Source organism: Phoca vitulina, unplaced genomic scaffold (genome assembly GCF_004348235.1).
Source record: "Phoca vitulina isolate PV1807 unplaced genomic scaffold, GSC_HSeal_1.0 scaffold1, whole genome shotgun sequence".
NCBI lineage: Eukaryota > Metazoa > Chordata > Mammalia > Carnivora > Phocidae > Phoca > Phoca vitulina.
This window is the reverse complement of record NW_022589704.1, coordinates 41,965,468-41,981,913: the sequence shown is the minus strand read 5'-3', so window position 1 is coordinate 41,981,913 and position 16,446 is coordinate 41,965,468. Positions and strand designations below refer to the sequence as shown.

General features: G+C 39.5%; 1 protein-coding gene across 1 annotated transcript in view; it reads right to left on the bottom strand.

Annotated features, from left to right (window-relative positions):
• TMEFF2 (transmembrane protein with EGF like and two follistatin like domains 2) overlaps window positions 1–10,379 on the bottom strand; it is a 223,151-nt gene extending 212,772 nt beyond the window's left edge. The window contains exons 1-2 of the mRNA XM_032405849.1: window positions 9,784–10,379; window positions 7,313–7,422 (exon numbers count right to left, since the gene is read on the bottom strand). Coding sequence (XP_032261740.1) covers window positions 7,313–7,422; window positions 9,784–9,955 — 282 coding nt within the window. The 5' untranslated portion in view covers window positions 9,956–10,379. The remainder of the gene's footprint in view (window positions 1–7,312; window positions 7,423–9,783) is intronic.
• Between the last annotated feature and the right edge of the window lie 6,067 nt (window positions 10,380–16,446).

Below are 16,446 nucleotides of genomic sequence, written 5' to 3'. Positions count from 1 at the left end.
TGGGGGGGGTGGGGGGGGGGAGGGGGGGGGGGGGGGGGGGGGGGGGGCACAGAGATAGAAGCTCATGGTTAGTACTGGGGTCTGCATACCTTTGACACCTCGAACAGAAATAATCATTTACAAAAGAAAGCAGTTGTTTTCATTTTCAGCAATCTCCATTGTATCCATGAAAGTCTTTGACCTTGCAAGGGCATCATTCAAAGATACACAAAAGTAATGTCAAGTCAGCTAATCAGTCATTTGATTCAGATGGGGGAAAAAGAAAAAGCTTCTAAATTGATCAGGGTAATTCCAACAAAGTGATCTGGGCAACAATACTGAAAAGATATAGCAACAAAATGTATCAACATTATTTAATACTGTTTTTCAGATATACACCCATCTGGCTTGGTGGAAAAAATCAAAACATGCTATAATATTCAAGTTATTAAAAATAGGTAATGCCTATCTGTGTTTAGAATAGAAGTATACAGTTGAAATGCCAATGAAATCAGTTACTCCTTAGTATGTTTTTTTTTCTGTTTAATTTTAATCTTTACAAATTTCTAAATATTTGGATAAGACATTTGGATTACTAATTAATTTGTCATATATCTTTAGATATTGGCAGATATAGTGCAAGAAAAAACAACAGAATATGGAATACAGGGGGAAAAATCAACAACTATTGAACTATATGTAAACTTTATTGATTATTGGAAAGTATGACTATTAATATATATTTCATAAAGAGAAAAGTTCATTTTTAAAACAGCCTCATTACATAAAAGTACACATTTTACAATGGAAATTAGGCAACCTACAAGGTATACTCATCATAATATAATCACACTCTAAGGCATTAGAGATACTTGGCTGTGTCCTATACCTGCTAATTACATTAGAGATGTGATTATCTCATGATTACTACTACTGATGTGTTTCATTGTTTAATTGTAACAAATGTAATAACCAAGATGATTATTTAAAAATATCCATCTATGCCAGAAACTAAGTAAAGCAAGTCATACATACACATGCATGTGAAAACACTTTTCTGTTTTCCAGTTCTTATTAAAATATTTGGATTTTTGATGGCTGTAAATTTATAACACATACAAAATAAACAAATGATCTAGTGAGATGGCTAGGAAAGTTTTAATATATATGATAATAAACCTAAAACTCTATCGTAAGTTAAACTCAACTCAAAGATATATGCCAAAAAAAAGAACAAATTTCCAATAAGGTTATAATCTTATAATAAAAACCTGAAATTTATTTTTTTTACTCTATTTCCTTAGAATATCTGTACTTCCTCCTTTTCCATCAACCATTTAACTCTTGATCTTTGCCTTAATGTAACAATGGCTTAATCATCCTAGTTATTTATACATGAAATGGGATAAGTCAATGTTCTCTGAAATGAAAGTCTCATTTTATGAGTCTTACTTTGTATCTGTTATTGAAAAAATGAAATATAGCTTAGTAACAGTGATATACTTTTCTTGCAATAGTAAATCCAAATTGTATGACACTCATATTATGATCTCTGTAATTGCTAACACAATGATTTAGATGTTAAATCATATCTATTTAGAAATTACTTACATGTGATTAAAATGATTTAAATATTTTAAATATGACATATTTTGGAAATCTTCTTTATTTCTACAATTTCTAATCTAGTTATTCTGGAAGCCCTCTATGCAGTATTTCGTTTTCACAGTTACACAATTGGCTCCCAGACTCAGTCTATCTATGTGACTATATTTTAAAACTGTTTGGATTAGAACCTTCTACTAATGAGGATCTTTAACTCAACAGGCATTCATTTCTGATCAGGTGATACCTGTATAAAGGCTGCCTTCCACAAGATTTCTGAATAGATATGTATTTTTTAACTTACATCTGAGAATTGACCTACCATAGGACCCCAAATCATTACCACTACTGAAGAAAAAAGGCAATGGCAAAATGTCAGTGAGGAGTCGAATTCTCCAGTGAACAGTACAGAGGTAACACCAACTAAATGGGGCTGGTGCTTATGTCAGAACCATAGCCTGAGAGGCAGGTGGATGGACAGGTGCTTGATAAATGTGCTGTGTTCTGGACCAGGGAGGATTTATGAGGACCCACTAACACTAAAATGGTATCTGAGCTAATGGAGGAGAGATCAGAAAGAAATGAACAACTGGTAACATATAATAGTCATATTCAGTAGACTTGCTGACACTTTCAGTAGGCAGAAGAGAGTCAAAATTAGTGTGATGGCTGGACTAGTTAGCTTCTCATGTTCGGGTCCTAGCATTGTTGTCTTTGGCTACCTTTTAATCTCCATCTTCAAACCTGCCTATAACAGTTTGTAGATTATTTGGGTCCACATTTTCTTCTCTCCAATCCCTGGAACCTCTCTATTTATCTTTCTTATCTACTTCTGCAGAATACTCAGATGTAGTCAGTGGACGGGGGTGAGGGGTGGGAAGTATTTATTATCTCTGTCAAGTGCTAGTACACAATGCTGATATGCATCTTAAAATATGGAATAAACTGATAAAGCACTCATATGCCACTTCTGAGGGGTGCAGTAAGCCAAATGTGAACAGTGCGAAAAACAGAGCTGCCAAGTTCCATGCACAAGCCAAAAGGGAGATTTGTATGGAGCTGAAAAGAGCTTAACTGTAGATTATCAGCACGATGTTTTTGGCCTTTAGTACCATGACTTGCACTCATTAATATGAGTAATACGAGGAGGAAGCATACTTTAAATCATTATGGCTCAGGAACAGGAGTCTGGTCCTAGTTTCACCAATTTCTCTCATTGCTCTTGTGTACACCACTCAACTATTAAATATTTAACAAGTTTATAGCTCAATTTCCCCAACTGAAATGGTTAACGAGGGTATTTGGGAGGATTAACAGAGTCATGTTTTTAAAATACTTTGGAATATTCATCTATAAAAAGAAATGTAAATTATTTGTCTCATGATAAGCATTTTTTAATTTGAATATAGTTGATGCACCGTCTAACACTGACACTAAATGCACGTATTTAAATTAGAGAAATAAAGGAAAACAGAATAACCCTGCTTATAAAAATAAGCTAAGTACTATGTTAAAATACGCCAAATTATTGGAAATAGTTTTTAGTGGTAATCATGATACTGCTCAGTTTCAGACGAAGGGACAGATTCAGATGTTAAGTGACTTGCTAAAGGCCACATAGTTGGCTGGTAAGAGAAAAAACAAGACTCAGGCCCAGATGGTTAGACCCATAAATGTATGTGTTGTACAAACTTCCTCTCAGGGGAAAAGTGATTATATTTTCTTAAGATGTTATAAAAATCCGAAGTTTATTTTCCAAATATGTGTTTTTCAGTGGAATGATTTTGCTCCAAAGTGTCCACATTGCTTAAGAAAGTAGCTACATATCACACTCATGGATTCAATGACTTGACACTCTAGAATATATGGGATTCATTTTACTACAAATGAACAAAAAATGTATGTGAGAAGTTTTTCCATATGATTTATTGCTTGTTTGGTTAATAAAGATTTCTTTCAGCTGAGATTTCAGCATTGAGAAGCCATGTATAACTTCTTTTTTATAGATTGTCGGCGCCTTCCATACAGTCTGGCATGTAGAAGGTACTCCACAGATGTTAAGTGAATTCTTGTTATATTCCCAGTTGTCAAAGGCTTAAGAATAATGGCTTAGGATATGGTATGTTTCTCTTCCAAAAAAGAAAAAGATAAAAAACCTGCACATGTCCCAATCCTTTGATCATTCCATAAGTAACTTTTTCTTCTCTGTAACCACATTTCTTTAAATGAAAGAAAATATGACTTTAAGAGTAGGCAAGCCTGTGGCTATGGTGAAAGTGACTCTGTGTGACTTCTCAGGCTAGGTCATTAAAGGATACAGCTTCTATCTGGCTCTTTCTCTCTTTCTGGATGCTTGCCCTTGACACCCAGCCATTGTGAAGCTCAAAGTAGCACATATGGAGAGATCCACATTAAGGACCAAGGTGTCCAGCTGACATATGAGTGGGAGCCCTGAGAAGAGTACAGGACCAAGCCTTTGAGTTCTCTCCCTCCCTCAGTTAATGCCAAGGGAAGGAGAGATGAGATGTTTCCATTAGGCCCTGTCCAATCGTAGATTCATTAGCAAAAGAAATGTTCATTATTTTTGAGCCACTAAGTTCTGGGCAATTTATTATGCAGTCCTAGTAAGTGGAACAACTGTACATTTAAAGCATGCTTATTACATGCAAATATTGAGTATTTGAAATAAATAATATCTAAGAAACAGAAGGCTTCATCATATTTTTAAATTACAAACTGATACTTGGTCATTGTATGACCAATGCTATCTATGAATAACTACATATGCACGCTCCTTCCTTCCTTCCTTCCTTCCTTCCTTCCTTCCTTCCTTCCTTCCTTCCCTCCTTCCTTCTTTCATTCATCCATCCATCCATCCACCCATCCATCTAATTGTCTCTAAATCTTTCTCTCCACAACTGATTTATCGGATTGACCAGAATGCCATCTGATAGATAGGAACCAGGTTCTGCCATTTCTGGAACTCATATCATCACCTAAAATCTGTTGTACTACCTTTGATATTGAATTGTCTACAATAACTTGGTATTGTTGTTGCTGTTACTGATATTTTCATTTGCATGTATAATGTTTTGGGAGAAAATTAGACTTGGTTTCAAAGGACCTAGGTTCTTACTTTAAGATCACCACTTAATGATTGTTATTTATATTTCTGGGCCTTAATTTCCTCATCTGTAAAAGGAGGAGAAAATAATTACCTCACTTGGCTGTAATAAATAAAGAGGAGAATATGTTTATTTTCAATCATCTAAGAGAAGTGAAGGCAAATATATGTTTATTTTAGTGCTCCAAGTTGGAAAACTATAGATCACATATACACACTTCTCTTTGAAATTTATCTCTCAGCTAGAATGACCATAGTTTGCATCCTAATTTGAATGAAAGAATTTGTGATTGTATCTGTAAAAACAGGAGAAACAGAGAGTAGACGACCTCAGCTAGTTTAGAATAGTATGTAGGAAAATAGATTATCAGGACATCTCCCTTTTCATCAGAAACTGAGGGGGGAAAAAAAACCCCTCAAATTCATTGTAATGTATTGGAAAGGACTGAATCAATATAGTTTTAGCCTAAAATATCCTATTATTCTTTGCACAACTTGCACATTTTCTTTGATCTTCAACTTAATCCAGCCACTCTATATTCTTGCTATGTGTAGAGTTTAAATTTTCCATGAAGGAAATGTTTATTTTCTCTTGACAGACGTCTGACAACTATCATAAAGCACAAGCTAATGGCAGTAGTAATCTCGTAGCAAATTTAAATGCTACAGGTATTAGAAAAAAAAAAATACATTTTAGTTCCTTATTCAAACTTGCATTCATTGCCCACTCCCTGATCTACTCCACTCAAAAAGTATTTAAATTAGTGACAAATGTAACTGGCTGGCCAAAGCACGAAAAACACAAATATTTTTGTTGATAAAAGTTTTACCAAAATCCTTTGTGGAACCTGAAAACTGAACACAATTTCTTAAATAAGAAAACCATACATCCCTTTTAGTCGCATGCATCGATTTAGATTTTGTGAACTCCATTATTTTTCTCTTGTTGAAATCTTGTTAGAATTATGGCTTTCCATTTGAGGAACATTCTTTTTGGTTCATTTTGTACTGTTTATGAATTCACTTCTTATGTCTACCCTTGGTTATGAAAGCAAGACAAATTTATGGGAATCACAAACTGAAAGGGGGGAAAATCCACAAGATCCTTTGGGCCTTTAATTAATGATTTATCCCCCTGTATTTTCTCTTTAGTTAACATTTGGGGAAAGTATGGATTGGAGACTTTTCATGCTCCATCTCTCCCATGTAGTTCATTGAAAGAACATAATTACATTGTTCAGTGTGGGGACCTTAGAGGTTGGTGTCACATGCATATTAAGTAGGCACAAATATGTTTTTAACGCTATAGTATGGTCTGAAGGAGTGTAGCATGGTCACACCAATACTCACCCACCAGCAGGTGGTGCACTTTGCAGTCGTTTTATTGCTTTTCTTAGAAAGAATAATGTCCAAGCAACTTTGAGCTTATCTACAAACAATTCAAACTATATTTAAATATGAATTCCCTTATCTCTCTCACTGGGAGGTTGAATTCAATTTAAAATATTCAGTTTCATCAACAATTCTAAATACTACATACTATAACAATTGTTTAGACCTGAATTTGAGTTTATGTTTTCATTTGTTCTGTACCTTTTTTATTTTTCTTTCTTTCTTTTTTCTTTTTTTAGTTTTGCTTACAATCTTAGAAAAGTTTGCCTCGATCCCACTAATATAGTTGTTTATGCACATATTTCCTGGTTGAACCCTGTGTTAGATTTCATGTGTATTTGAAAAATCCAGCAACACTTAAAGGTGAATATAAGACATTAGTACAACACCTATGATAGTTGAAGGTATGTATGCTTGTATAAACATTTTGAGAGAAAAGAAGGTTTATAATTTACACGGTATAAAGCGTTTGTTAGATGATGACTATAATAATGACATGAAGAGTTCTATCTTCAAGAGATACTCATAACCTAGTTTTGATGATGTCCTTTTCTTTTAAAAAAATTAATTTTTATTTATTTTTCAAACATGTGGTAAAGTACATTTTTCTAACATTTATGAAATAACTTGCAGCTATTTGCGCTCTCTTGGATTCCTGGGAGATTCAGCTGTAATTGAATGCGGTACCCATGAAAAGTTGATATATATATTAATAAGTTCCATGATTTCAAAAACTAGCACAGTAGTTTTGAAGTCCCGTTAATAAGGAGTTTATTTAAATACATAACCATTTTGCCCGGAGAGTAAAACCCAAAACCATTAAAACAGAGCAATATGATCAAAAAATGATAGCCCCAATAAAAAAGAACAGAAGTTCGAATCCATACTTTCTGTCCATTGATTATTTTGGCTATTAACCCCAGCAGTTGATTTATAAAATGCATGCTAGATGGGACACATAAACACAATTTACCTCGGACACACCAACAGAACAACCTGAAGCTTTCTACCTCCAGTGGCATTTATAACTCTGGCATACACATTTCTCCAAAAAGCTATGTCTTTTTGACATCCGTTGGCTCTCCTGGTGGTACAGCGCTTTTGCGTGGTGCGAGATTTCCTCTTAGCTTGCATAGCTATAAATTGCCAAAGGAGATCCCTCCTTTGTAGTCTCATTAATGAATAAGAAGATACAAAGATCAGACTTCTTACCTTGAACTGACAGACGCAAGTCACAGTGTCTCCAATTCTTAAACATTCCCCATCAAATTTACAGGTGTTGGTGTCACAGAGGAAGAGATCATTTTCTCTGTCATCATAACCTCAAATTTAAAGAGAATACTCCAGTCATTAAAAAATGTTATAGACTTTAGCAAAAAAAAAAAAAGCACTATCTTGAAGCTTTAAAAGAATTGCTCTAAATTTTAATTCCAATAACCACAGCTGTACTGCAAGGTCATTCTCTACTGATAACCTCCAAATCTAGTTAAGTGATCAATATTCATTTCTTTTTTTCACAATTCCTTTCTAGTCAATTCTCTTTTAATATTCTTTTTTGATATTGCTATTTTATTTTAACCAAGGTTAATACTGGCAGCAGTGAATGAAGGTTTAACACTTGCTTCCTAGCTTCCTTATTTTTTTCTTATTAAGTAGACTATAGTTTATGACCCCCAAACTCCACATTTTAGAAAAGAGCTGGTGATGGTCTCTGAGTGTCATTTTACCATTTCTCCATTCTTAATCATTCTTTTGCTTTAAGATCTGGAACAACCCCTTATTTGGAATGTCTCCAGACAAAGAAGAAACAAAGCCCCAATAATAAAGATAAACAGGCACAGTGTTTTCTGTGATGGTCTGTCTGGCTCAAATGAAGATTGATCACCTCTAAGTTAACAGGGGTGGAGGGGTGTGCCAGGTTCTTGAAAATCTGCTTGGAAAACAAGTTTATTCTTCTTAGTTTCTGCAGATCTCCTTAAGATACCTGGCTAATAATAAATTTCTTAATTGCCAACCTCAATTTCACATTTAACTTAGTTATTTCCTAAAACAATACTATACTTGGGATGAAGCAAACCAGTCATGTTGGACTACAAAGCTGTGACCATTTCAAACAAGTGATTTTTGCAGGTTGTTTAATATATCTATGATAAGGCACCTAAAAAGTAATTAGACACCTGCAAAGTGGAACTTAGCTTTTCCAAAAATAACATATATGCACCCATGAACCACAAATAAGTTAAAGTAAACATGTTAAATTTTATAAAAATACCAAATTTAGAAATTGCCAAAAACAGAACAAAGGCAATCTATTGACCCAAATCTAATAGGGTTGCAAATCTCAACCTGTCTTTAAAAAGCACAAACTACAATGATGCATAATAATTTTCCTCATGCAATTTACATCAGTAACAACCTAGGACTACATATTCTTTCATCCTGTGAGTTACAGTTGGTCATTCCCACCTCTCCAAAGTTACATACACTTCAGCTTACATACATCCCTGGAAGCCACTTTATTCAGAGCCAGATTTAACTACAGCAGAATTATATTTACAGAAGATGAAAAATTACATGCACACTTGCTAAAACTAGAACAGACCAGACCTAGGGGACAATACCCAGGCATGTTAATGCAATTTAAAATGCCAATGAAATCACACCAGAATCCCGCCAGGGTATACTATGGGCTGTCATACTGAAATGCGAAGCCAGCTCGGAGTAGAGCAACTCCCGTCCTCGGGCCCTATTTAATTAGGAGGCTTCAGCAGAGCAAAGTCTGCCAAGCTCTCGCTTTCAGACTCTGAAGGGACCCAGCGAGCAAGAAGAGCGCCTGACCCATTCCAAGGAAGCCTGCCCAGAAATGGAGTCAGCGTCCACCCGGGTCGGTTCCGCCCGCCTGCGCATAAGCCTGCCTGGCTCAGTTATGCCCACCCAGGCCTGGGAGACCGACGAATGAATCTTTTCTCAACTTCCCTTCACCGTCAAGGAGCTTAGGGAGGCAAGAGAGAAGCATCTCTGGGCTGCGAAAACAACGTCTTTTGCAGCCAAGTAGACTAGGAGGATGTGAGAGAGAGAAGAGAGGGAGGGAGGGAGAGAGGGAGGAATGAGGGAGGGAGGGAGGGAGGGAGAGAGAGAGAATGAATCTCTTGAAACCTAAGCTCCTTCGGAATCCGTGTGACCTGGTCTTGAAAGCGAGACCAGGGCACCTCATGGCACTTTTGCCAGGAATCAGTGTTTCCTCTGCAGTCATTATTTGATTTATTGCTTTCTCGCTTGTTCTTTCTCATAAAGTTATTTCTCGCTCGTTTTAGCCAGACTTTTTTCTTAAATGATGGGAAAGGTTCCGTTTTAGTCTTTCCCACAAGGACTGGTGCTCTTTTCGATGGATCCACAAAACCATCCCGTTTAATATTTCTTAACATACCCGCAGTTCTAAGTGCAAGGATGCGAAGGTCCCTACACCTGCACTTTCTGCCCACCCCAGACCCCCTCGGCCCCCAGCTTCCTTAGAGGCCTGGAATGGTTCCCTGTGCTCCTCTGGGTGGAGGTCGATAGTCTCAGAGGTCTGGGGCAGTAGGAAGCGAGGGGCCGAGGAGACGCACTAAGATAGGCTGGTCTGTGCTGGAAACACGTTTCCCCCGCGGGACTAAAGGGGTCGGCGGCTGGGGTTCTGGACTTACCGGAGCAGTTCCAGCCGGTGGGCGTTTGGCAGTCACTTAAGGAGGTAGGGAAAGCCGCGAGCTTCACCGGGCGGGCTACGATGAGTAGCATCACCGGCAGCAGCAGCAGCCAGCAAAAGCCCTCGCAAAGTGTCCAGCTGCTGCACTGCCGCGGGGACTCCCACAGCACCATGACTAGTTCGCGCAACTCTGCAGTAGCAAACGGCTTCCGAAGAACACGCGATCGCGGGGGCCGGGCAGCGGGCTACTGAGCATCCCGCGGACGGCGGCAGCACGGGCGGCGGCCGTGGCAGTGGCACCCGACAGGGAAGCAGCGGCCAAACCCGCGCATGGTCTCCAGAGTTTCAGAAACATCCAGCGACCCGGCCCAGCCCCGGGAGCGAGAGGGTCGTCCGCTGAGAAGCTGCGCCGGAGACTCGGGGGGCTGCTGCCATAGGAGGGGGCTCTGGGCAGCCAGGGGATCACGAGGAGACCGGAGTCCAGAGGGCAGAGGAGAGGAGTCCAAGGAGGCTGGGTGGAAGGAGAGTCAAAGCGCCCCACAGCCCCTCAGCCGCCTCTCGCGCTCTGCCGCCCGCATCCCTCTGGCGTTTGGGAAGCAGCAGGTCCTTAGCCCGCCCGAGATCACGTGGGAAGAGGCAATCGGGCGCTGATTGGCGGAGCGGGATGCAGGTCCCGGGAGGGAGGGGTCGGCGAGGAGGTGCAAGGAGGAGGCGACGGCGGATGCCACAGATGGGCTAGCTCGCTAGGCGCTGGCCCGAGTGGGGCTGCGCGGGGATGGCTCAGGGGAGAAGCGCGGGCTTCAGAGTGGGCGACTCCCACACCTTTATATACCACCTGTCCTTTCACTCTCCGCCCCAGGACGCCCCCTACCGAGCCCTGGGTCCGGTCTAGGGCCCCCGATCTAGCTCCCCTCTTCAGTGCGTGACCCCGGGCCTCGAGTACCCGCCGCGGCTGGGTGGCGTCTCTCCGAGCTGGAGCTGGTGAGGGCGGAGGTGGAGGAGAAGCGGTAGCAGCAGGGCTGAGCGGGGAGAGCGGGCCCAGAGAGGGTGTCCTGCTGGAACCCGGGGCTCCTGCGTGCCGGACACGCCGCCTGTAACCGGATTCAAGCTGGGAATATCGCGGCCGGAGCCCAGGGACCTTTCTTGAGGGAGGTGCAGAGACCGGGAGAGGGTGAGAGGCGGTGGTGTGAGAAGAGCTCTGGCCGGCCTGGAAGCAGCAGCGGTTCCCACAGGAACCTGCGACCCTGAGGCTGCTCGCCTAGCTGACTCAGCCAGCCTTCCAGGCTCTCTTCTCTTCCTTCCTCCCTCTCTCTCTCTCTGCTCCCCTCCCTGGCCCCCTGCAGCTCCGACCCTGCCTGAGGAGCCGAGGGTTTGGAGCCTTCTCCTCATCACACGCTCCTCTCCAGCCGGGAACCTATTAGTGTGGCTGCCTGGGAGGTGCGGGTAAATGTGTTTCGGAGGTCAGATTTGGTCCGGACAAGCGGTCCGAGAGAGGCAGGGAGGGCTCCTCGGCATCAGCAACGGGTGGGTAGCAGGCGCATCCTCCAGGAAGCGGCTTCCGAGAAGAGCGGCTCACTTTGGCGGCGCGGGTGGCGGCCCTGGGCGCTTTAGCGGATCTCTCTGCCGGATCTCCGGTGGCCTGGGGAGGCGAGAAGGTCTAACTCCACAGGAGTGTGTCGCTCAGTGCCCTTCGTTCTTTCGCTCCTGCCGGCGCTGAGCAAAGGCGTAGCGGGACCCGCCTTCCGCCTGCTGCATTCTTCACGCAGTTAGACACTCTTTAGCCTAATGGTATTTCAGTCGCTAGTAACTGGTCCAAGAGCTTCCCGGGACACGGATGGAGAGGAGCATCTTTCTGTAGTGACCCGGGTCGTTTTTGCGGTCACAGTGTTTTGGATGACCTACAAGGAAGAATTTTCTTTTCTGTGTGATTGCTCAGTGATTCAAGATTTTTTTTCTCCCCCTTTTCCCCCAGCACCCTCCTTCTAAATCTCTTTCCCTCCTTCTTGCCTTTCTTTCCTCTTCCTCCCTGCTTCCCTCTTACCTCCCTCCTTCCTTCTATCCTTCCTTCCTCTCTCCCACCCTCCTTCTCCTTCCTTCCTTCCTTCCTTCTTTCTTTCTTCCTAACTCCCTCCCTTCCTCTTTTTCTCTCTCCCCCTCTCTTTTCCTTCCTTCCTCCCTCCCTCGCTTTCTTACACCCTTCCTTCCATTTTCTTTTTTCTTTTTTTTCTTTCCTTTTCTTTCTTTCTCTATTTCAAGAGCCCTCATGTCTCTTTCTCTCTTTTTAAATCTCATCTTTCCTTCTGGTCCCCCGAATTTAGAAAAGCATATTTGATAGCACCTCACGGGCAATTAGCGTCCATCCCCAATCACTTAAAAGAGGCACCAGTACACTTTGAAATCAGGCACTATCTATCTTTCGCAGGCACCGCCAGAAAAACAAATTGTGCCCGAGCTATCCTTTTAAGTACTTTAACCTCCAACCTCCTCCCACTTCCTTGCTTTTTAACTTCTCCTTTGAGAGATGTGATCGTGCAGCACCTCAGAGCCTCAAGGAAATCTCATCTTTTTTCCTGTGTGAAACCCATTCATTTATCTTACATCTCTGCCTCCGCCCCAAGATTACCCCCCAACCCTCGCCCACTTCCAAAGATTTCTGAACCTCAGTGTCTCTCACTCCCGGCAATTAAGCAGCAGATCCCAGCATTCTAGTCGGTGGCATCTCGCTCCTCACCGACAAAGACTCCATTAAAACAGATCAATTAGACCAGACGTTGGAGGCATCAGAAAATCGGCTTCTAGACAGCGCAGCTAAATTCTTTAAGGAAACGGAATGCCTGTTAGATAGAGCTGCCAGCCGATATTGCAAAAACAAGGAACCAGAGATGTCTTTCGCTGCACCCTTTCAGCAGAAGCGGCAACATAAATATACGCTTAATGTAGATCTAGATTTAACAACTCCCAGTTCAGAGTGAGAACATGTCATTTTCCATAGCAAGGCTGGTGTGGTAACTAATCAGGCTTATGAAAATAAGTCATGCTTAAAACTAAAGGCAAAGTCCTTAAAAGTGTTTACCAGTAATTATGATAATGAGACAGGACCTGCTAGGATTTCAACACTTGGCTATATAAGTAGAATTTTACAGAACCTCTTAGCAGAGTAGAACTGTTATTGAATTCTCTGCTAAGTAAATTTTTGGCATGCTTTCTAATAATATGTACTCTTCCTAAGACATTTTGCCCAAAGTAACTTAAAATCCAAAGGAGTTAATTACTGGTTGTGACTGGTTAAAAAATGCAGTTACTTCCACAGAGGTTCTTTAAATTATTAAACAGTTTCAAAGCCTTTCCAATAGGAATGCTGTGATTTTGTTCAGCTTGCTTTGTACTTAGTGTTACAGTGCCACCAAGAAACAAATTCTGAAACTGGCAAGCACCACCAAGTGGCAGAAGAACATCACTCACTGAACAGAGCATAGTATCATTGAACATGTAAATAAAAATATATACATTATTTAACCTCATTATTAGTACCACAGAAATAGACAGGAATTACATTTTATGACAATGAAGATTGGATTAGTGATTGGATGAGTGCTTGAACTTTTCCCCCAACAGGGTCAAATCAGTTTACTTATTAGAACTGAATTTAAAACTAGGTCTACAAATTGCACTTTGCATTGTGCATCATATGAATACTAGTTATACAATCCAATTGTGTCATGCCTTTGCAAAATTTCTTATTTTAAAAGAGTACAGGATATTTGCATTCAATATTCCTGAGTTAAAACAGTTTATTTGTGGCATACACATTCTAGAATCGACTCAGAGGGTATAAAGTTAAGTTGTCATATTTTTAGTAGAAACAGCACAGAAATTCTTTCCATAGAACTTTTTAAAAACATTTTTTTCCCTCTACGTGGAAAAGGTATTGTTAAGAATTGTGAGATTACTCAGAGCTTTAATAGGGGTGCAGTTGGGGGAAGGGAGAAAATATTATTCTAGAACAAGAATAATTTAAGATAAATAAACGAATAAATTAAATTATTCTAGAACAAGAATAATTTAAGATAAATAAATGAACCTGGAGAAAATAAGACACTGCCAATCAGAACTCTATCCTCTTTCTGATCTCTATTACTTTCTGATATTTCAATAATGGTAAGCTATATAGTATGCTTCTTAAGGGTCAAACATTGTGTCATGCAGGGGGAAACACATTTTTAATCCCCACAAAACCCTTATGAAACAAGGAATTCCTTATCCCCATTTTATAGAAAAGACATATAGCTTTTAAAGCATCAAGGGACTTGCCCAATGTGACAAACCTAGCCGGTGGCACAGCTGGGACTCAGCACAGTTTTGTCTGATGTCAGAGCCTAAAACCTACATCATCATTTTCTGCTGTATGACTACCTCTTAGCCTCTGAGAAAGGAAACTAACTGGAATATATTCATTCTGTCCATGCAGTCTCTTTGCCTTTTCTACGGAGTACCAGTAAGACCTAAATATTAAATCTCAACCATAAGCAATGAGATCCAGTGGTTTCCATATTTGCAATTCTTATGAATTAATTCATATGAATTATTTAAGAAGCTTTTTAAAAGATGGACAGATTCTAGGTCTCAACAGCAGGGATGCTAATTCAGAAAGTTTGGGGTTGGACCATGGAATCTGTATTTTAATATTCACCCTTGTTTAAGAAGTAAGGTACTACTCTACCTATATGACAAATGAAAGGATACCTGGATTCTTGCCCAGTTGTCACAGGACTTTTGGCAGAGAAGTTTCTAAGACGAGATAAGGTTTTATACTAAAAAACAAACAAACAAAAATGGTGGGGGGGAATGCCTGGCTGGCTCAGTCAGTAGAGCATGCTACTCTTAATCTTCAGGTCATGAGTTCATGTGTTTGAGCACCACATTGGGTGTACAGATTACTTAAAAATTTAAAAAAAAAAGATAAAGGCTTATACTCAGTGTGTAGATGAGCTGTTATACACATCCATCTCTATATCTACCATTAAGTATTGAATTTCTCTAGCATATCTTTACCAAATATGTAGTAAGCTTCTGTTATGTCTGACTTACTAGCTTTGTGACCATGGACAGTTTCCTCATTTGTAAAATATAGGTAAAAGTAATATCTACCTCCAAGGGTTCTTCTGAAGATTAAGGGAGATATATGATTTAATGATAATGGCTTTGGGGTGAATCCCTATGAATGAATGAATACCTAAATAAGTATGCATGTAGTCAGCTATATATTTCTATATAATAATCATATAAATATATAATCAAAAATAATTGAGTATATACAAGTTATATGTGTGTGACATTAAAGTGCACAATATGTTGATTACTAATAATGAAATACAGTATCATTTTCATATCTAATCCAAAACCTTAATATTTTGTCTCTTAATTTCTAGCCTACATAAGATATGTAGACTCAAATCATTATTTCATCAGCTTTCATTTATAATTTATTAATATAAAAATACATATTATATTATCAGTAACAAATATGTTGGTATATCAAGTGTTTAATTTGTAGATCAAATGCTATTGATAATGTTTCCAAGAAGTCATCTTCATTTCAGGTTGATTTTTTTTTTTTAACTGAAAGTAAATTTGCTATTTTTCCACCCTTCGCTGTAATTATTTAATGATGCATAAATAACGAGCCATGATTTAAAGAAATCATTTTATAATGTAAGTTCCTATGCCTTACTGATTCCTGTGCCTTTAATTATTTCTGATAGTTTATGTGTAGATTTATAATTTCAGTGCTAGAGAAATAGTTTATTTCCTCTTAAGGCAGTGGGCCCCAGTCATGACCGTACATTGTAACCACCTGGGGGATTAAAAAACACTGATGCGGAGTCTTTACTCCAAGGCTTTGAATCTCTGGAGGTGAGGTGGAGGCACTGGATTTTTAAAAGTCTCATGATGACTGTAATGCACAGTTTGGTTGATAGCCACTACCATGGGGAACGCAAATGAGCGGGTATTTCCTCATTATCCAAAGATCCAAGTTTCAGCAAGTAAAAGGGTAATTGTTTTTCACTTAAAACTTTAAAATAAACATTTCACAAAAGATGTTGTCTGATTAAGATATTTAACCAAAGTAATATGCAGCAGTTAACGTTTGCTGCAAGCTTGCCAATAGTTTGAAAAAAAAAAAACCAAAACTATTGTTTTTGAAAAGCTACATATAAAAAGCAGTGGGCATCTCAATACAATGTGGTGTCTTTTTATTTACAAATTCAGACAGTTCCCTATCGCTATTTAATTTAATCATAGCCTTATCTTAGAGCTTAAGACTTTTCTTCAAATCATGATGAAACTTTATTTTTTTGCAGTTAGAACCAGAAGTTTGAATCAATTTGGAATGGAACTGCTTTTCAAGTCCCTCTTTGTTTTAATTTAGTGGGGCTTTTGGTTTTTGTTTGTTTGTTTTTTGGTTTGGGTTTTGTTTTGTTTGTTTTTTGCCCAACTTACTTGTCAGTGGCAGACTAGGTCTCTTAGGAACTAACATTCTCAACTATTTTGACACTTCTTTTACCCAAGTGTTTCTTCCTCCTGTCCCTCACTCCCCCAAAAAGAAGAAAAAGACAAATTGAAGAGGCTTCTGTCATAAAATAAATTTGGGAAACGCTTCATA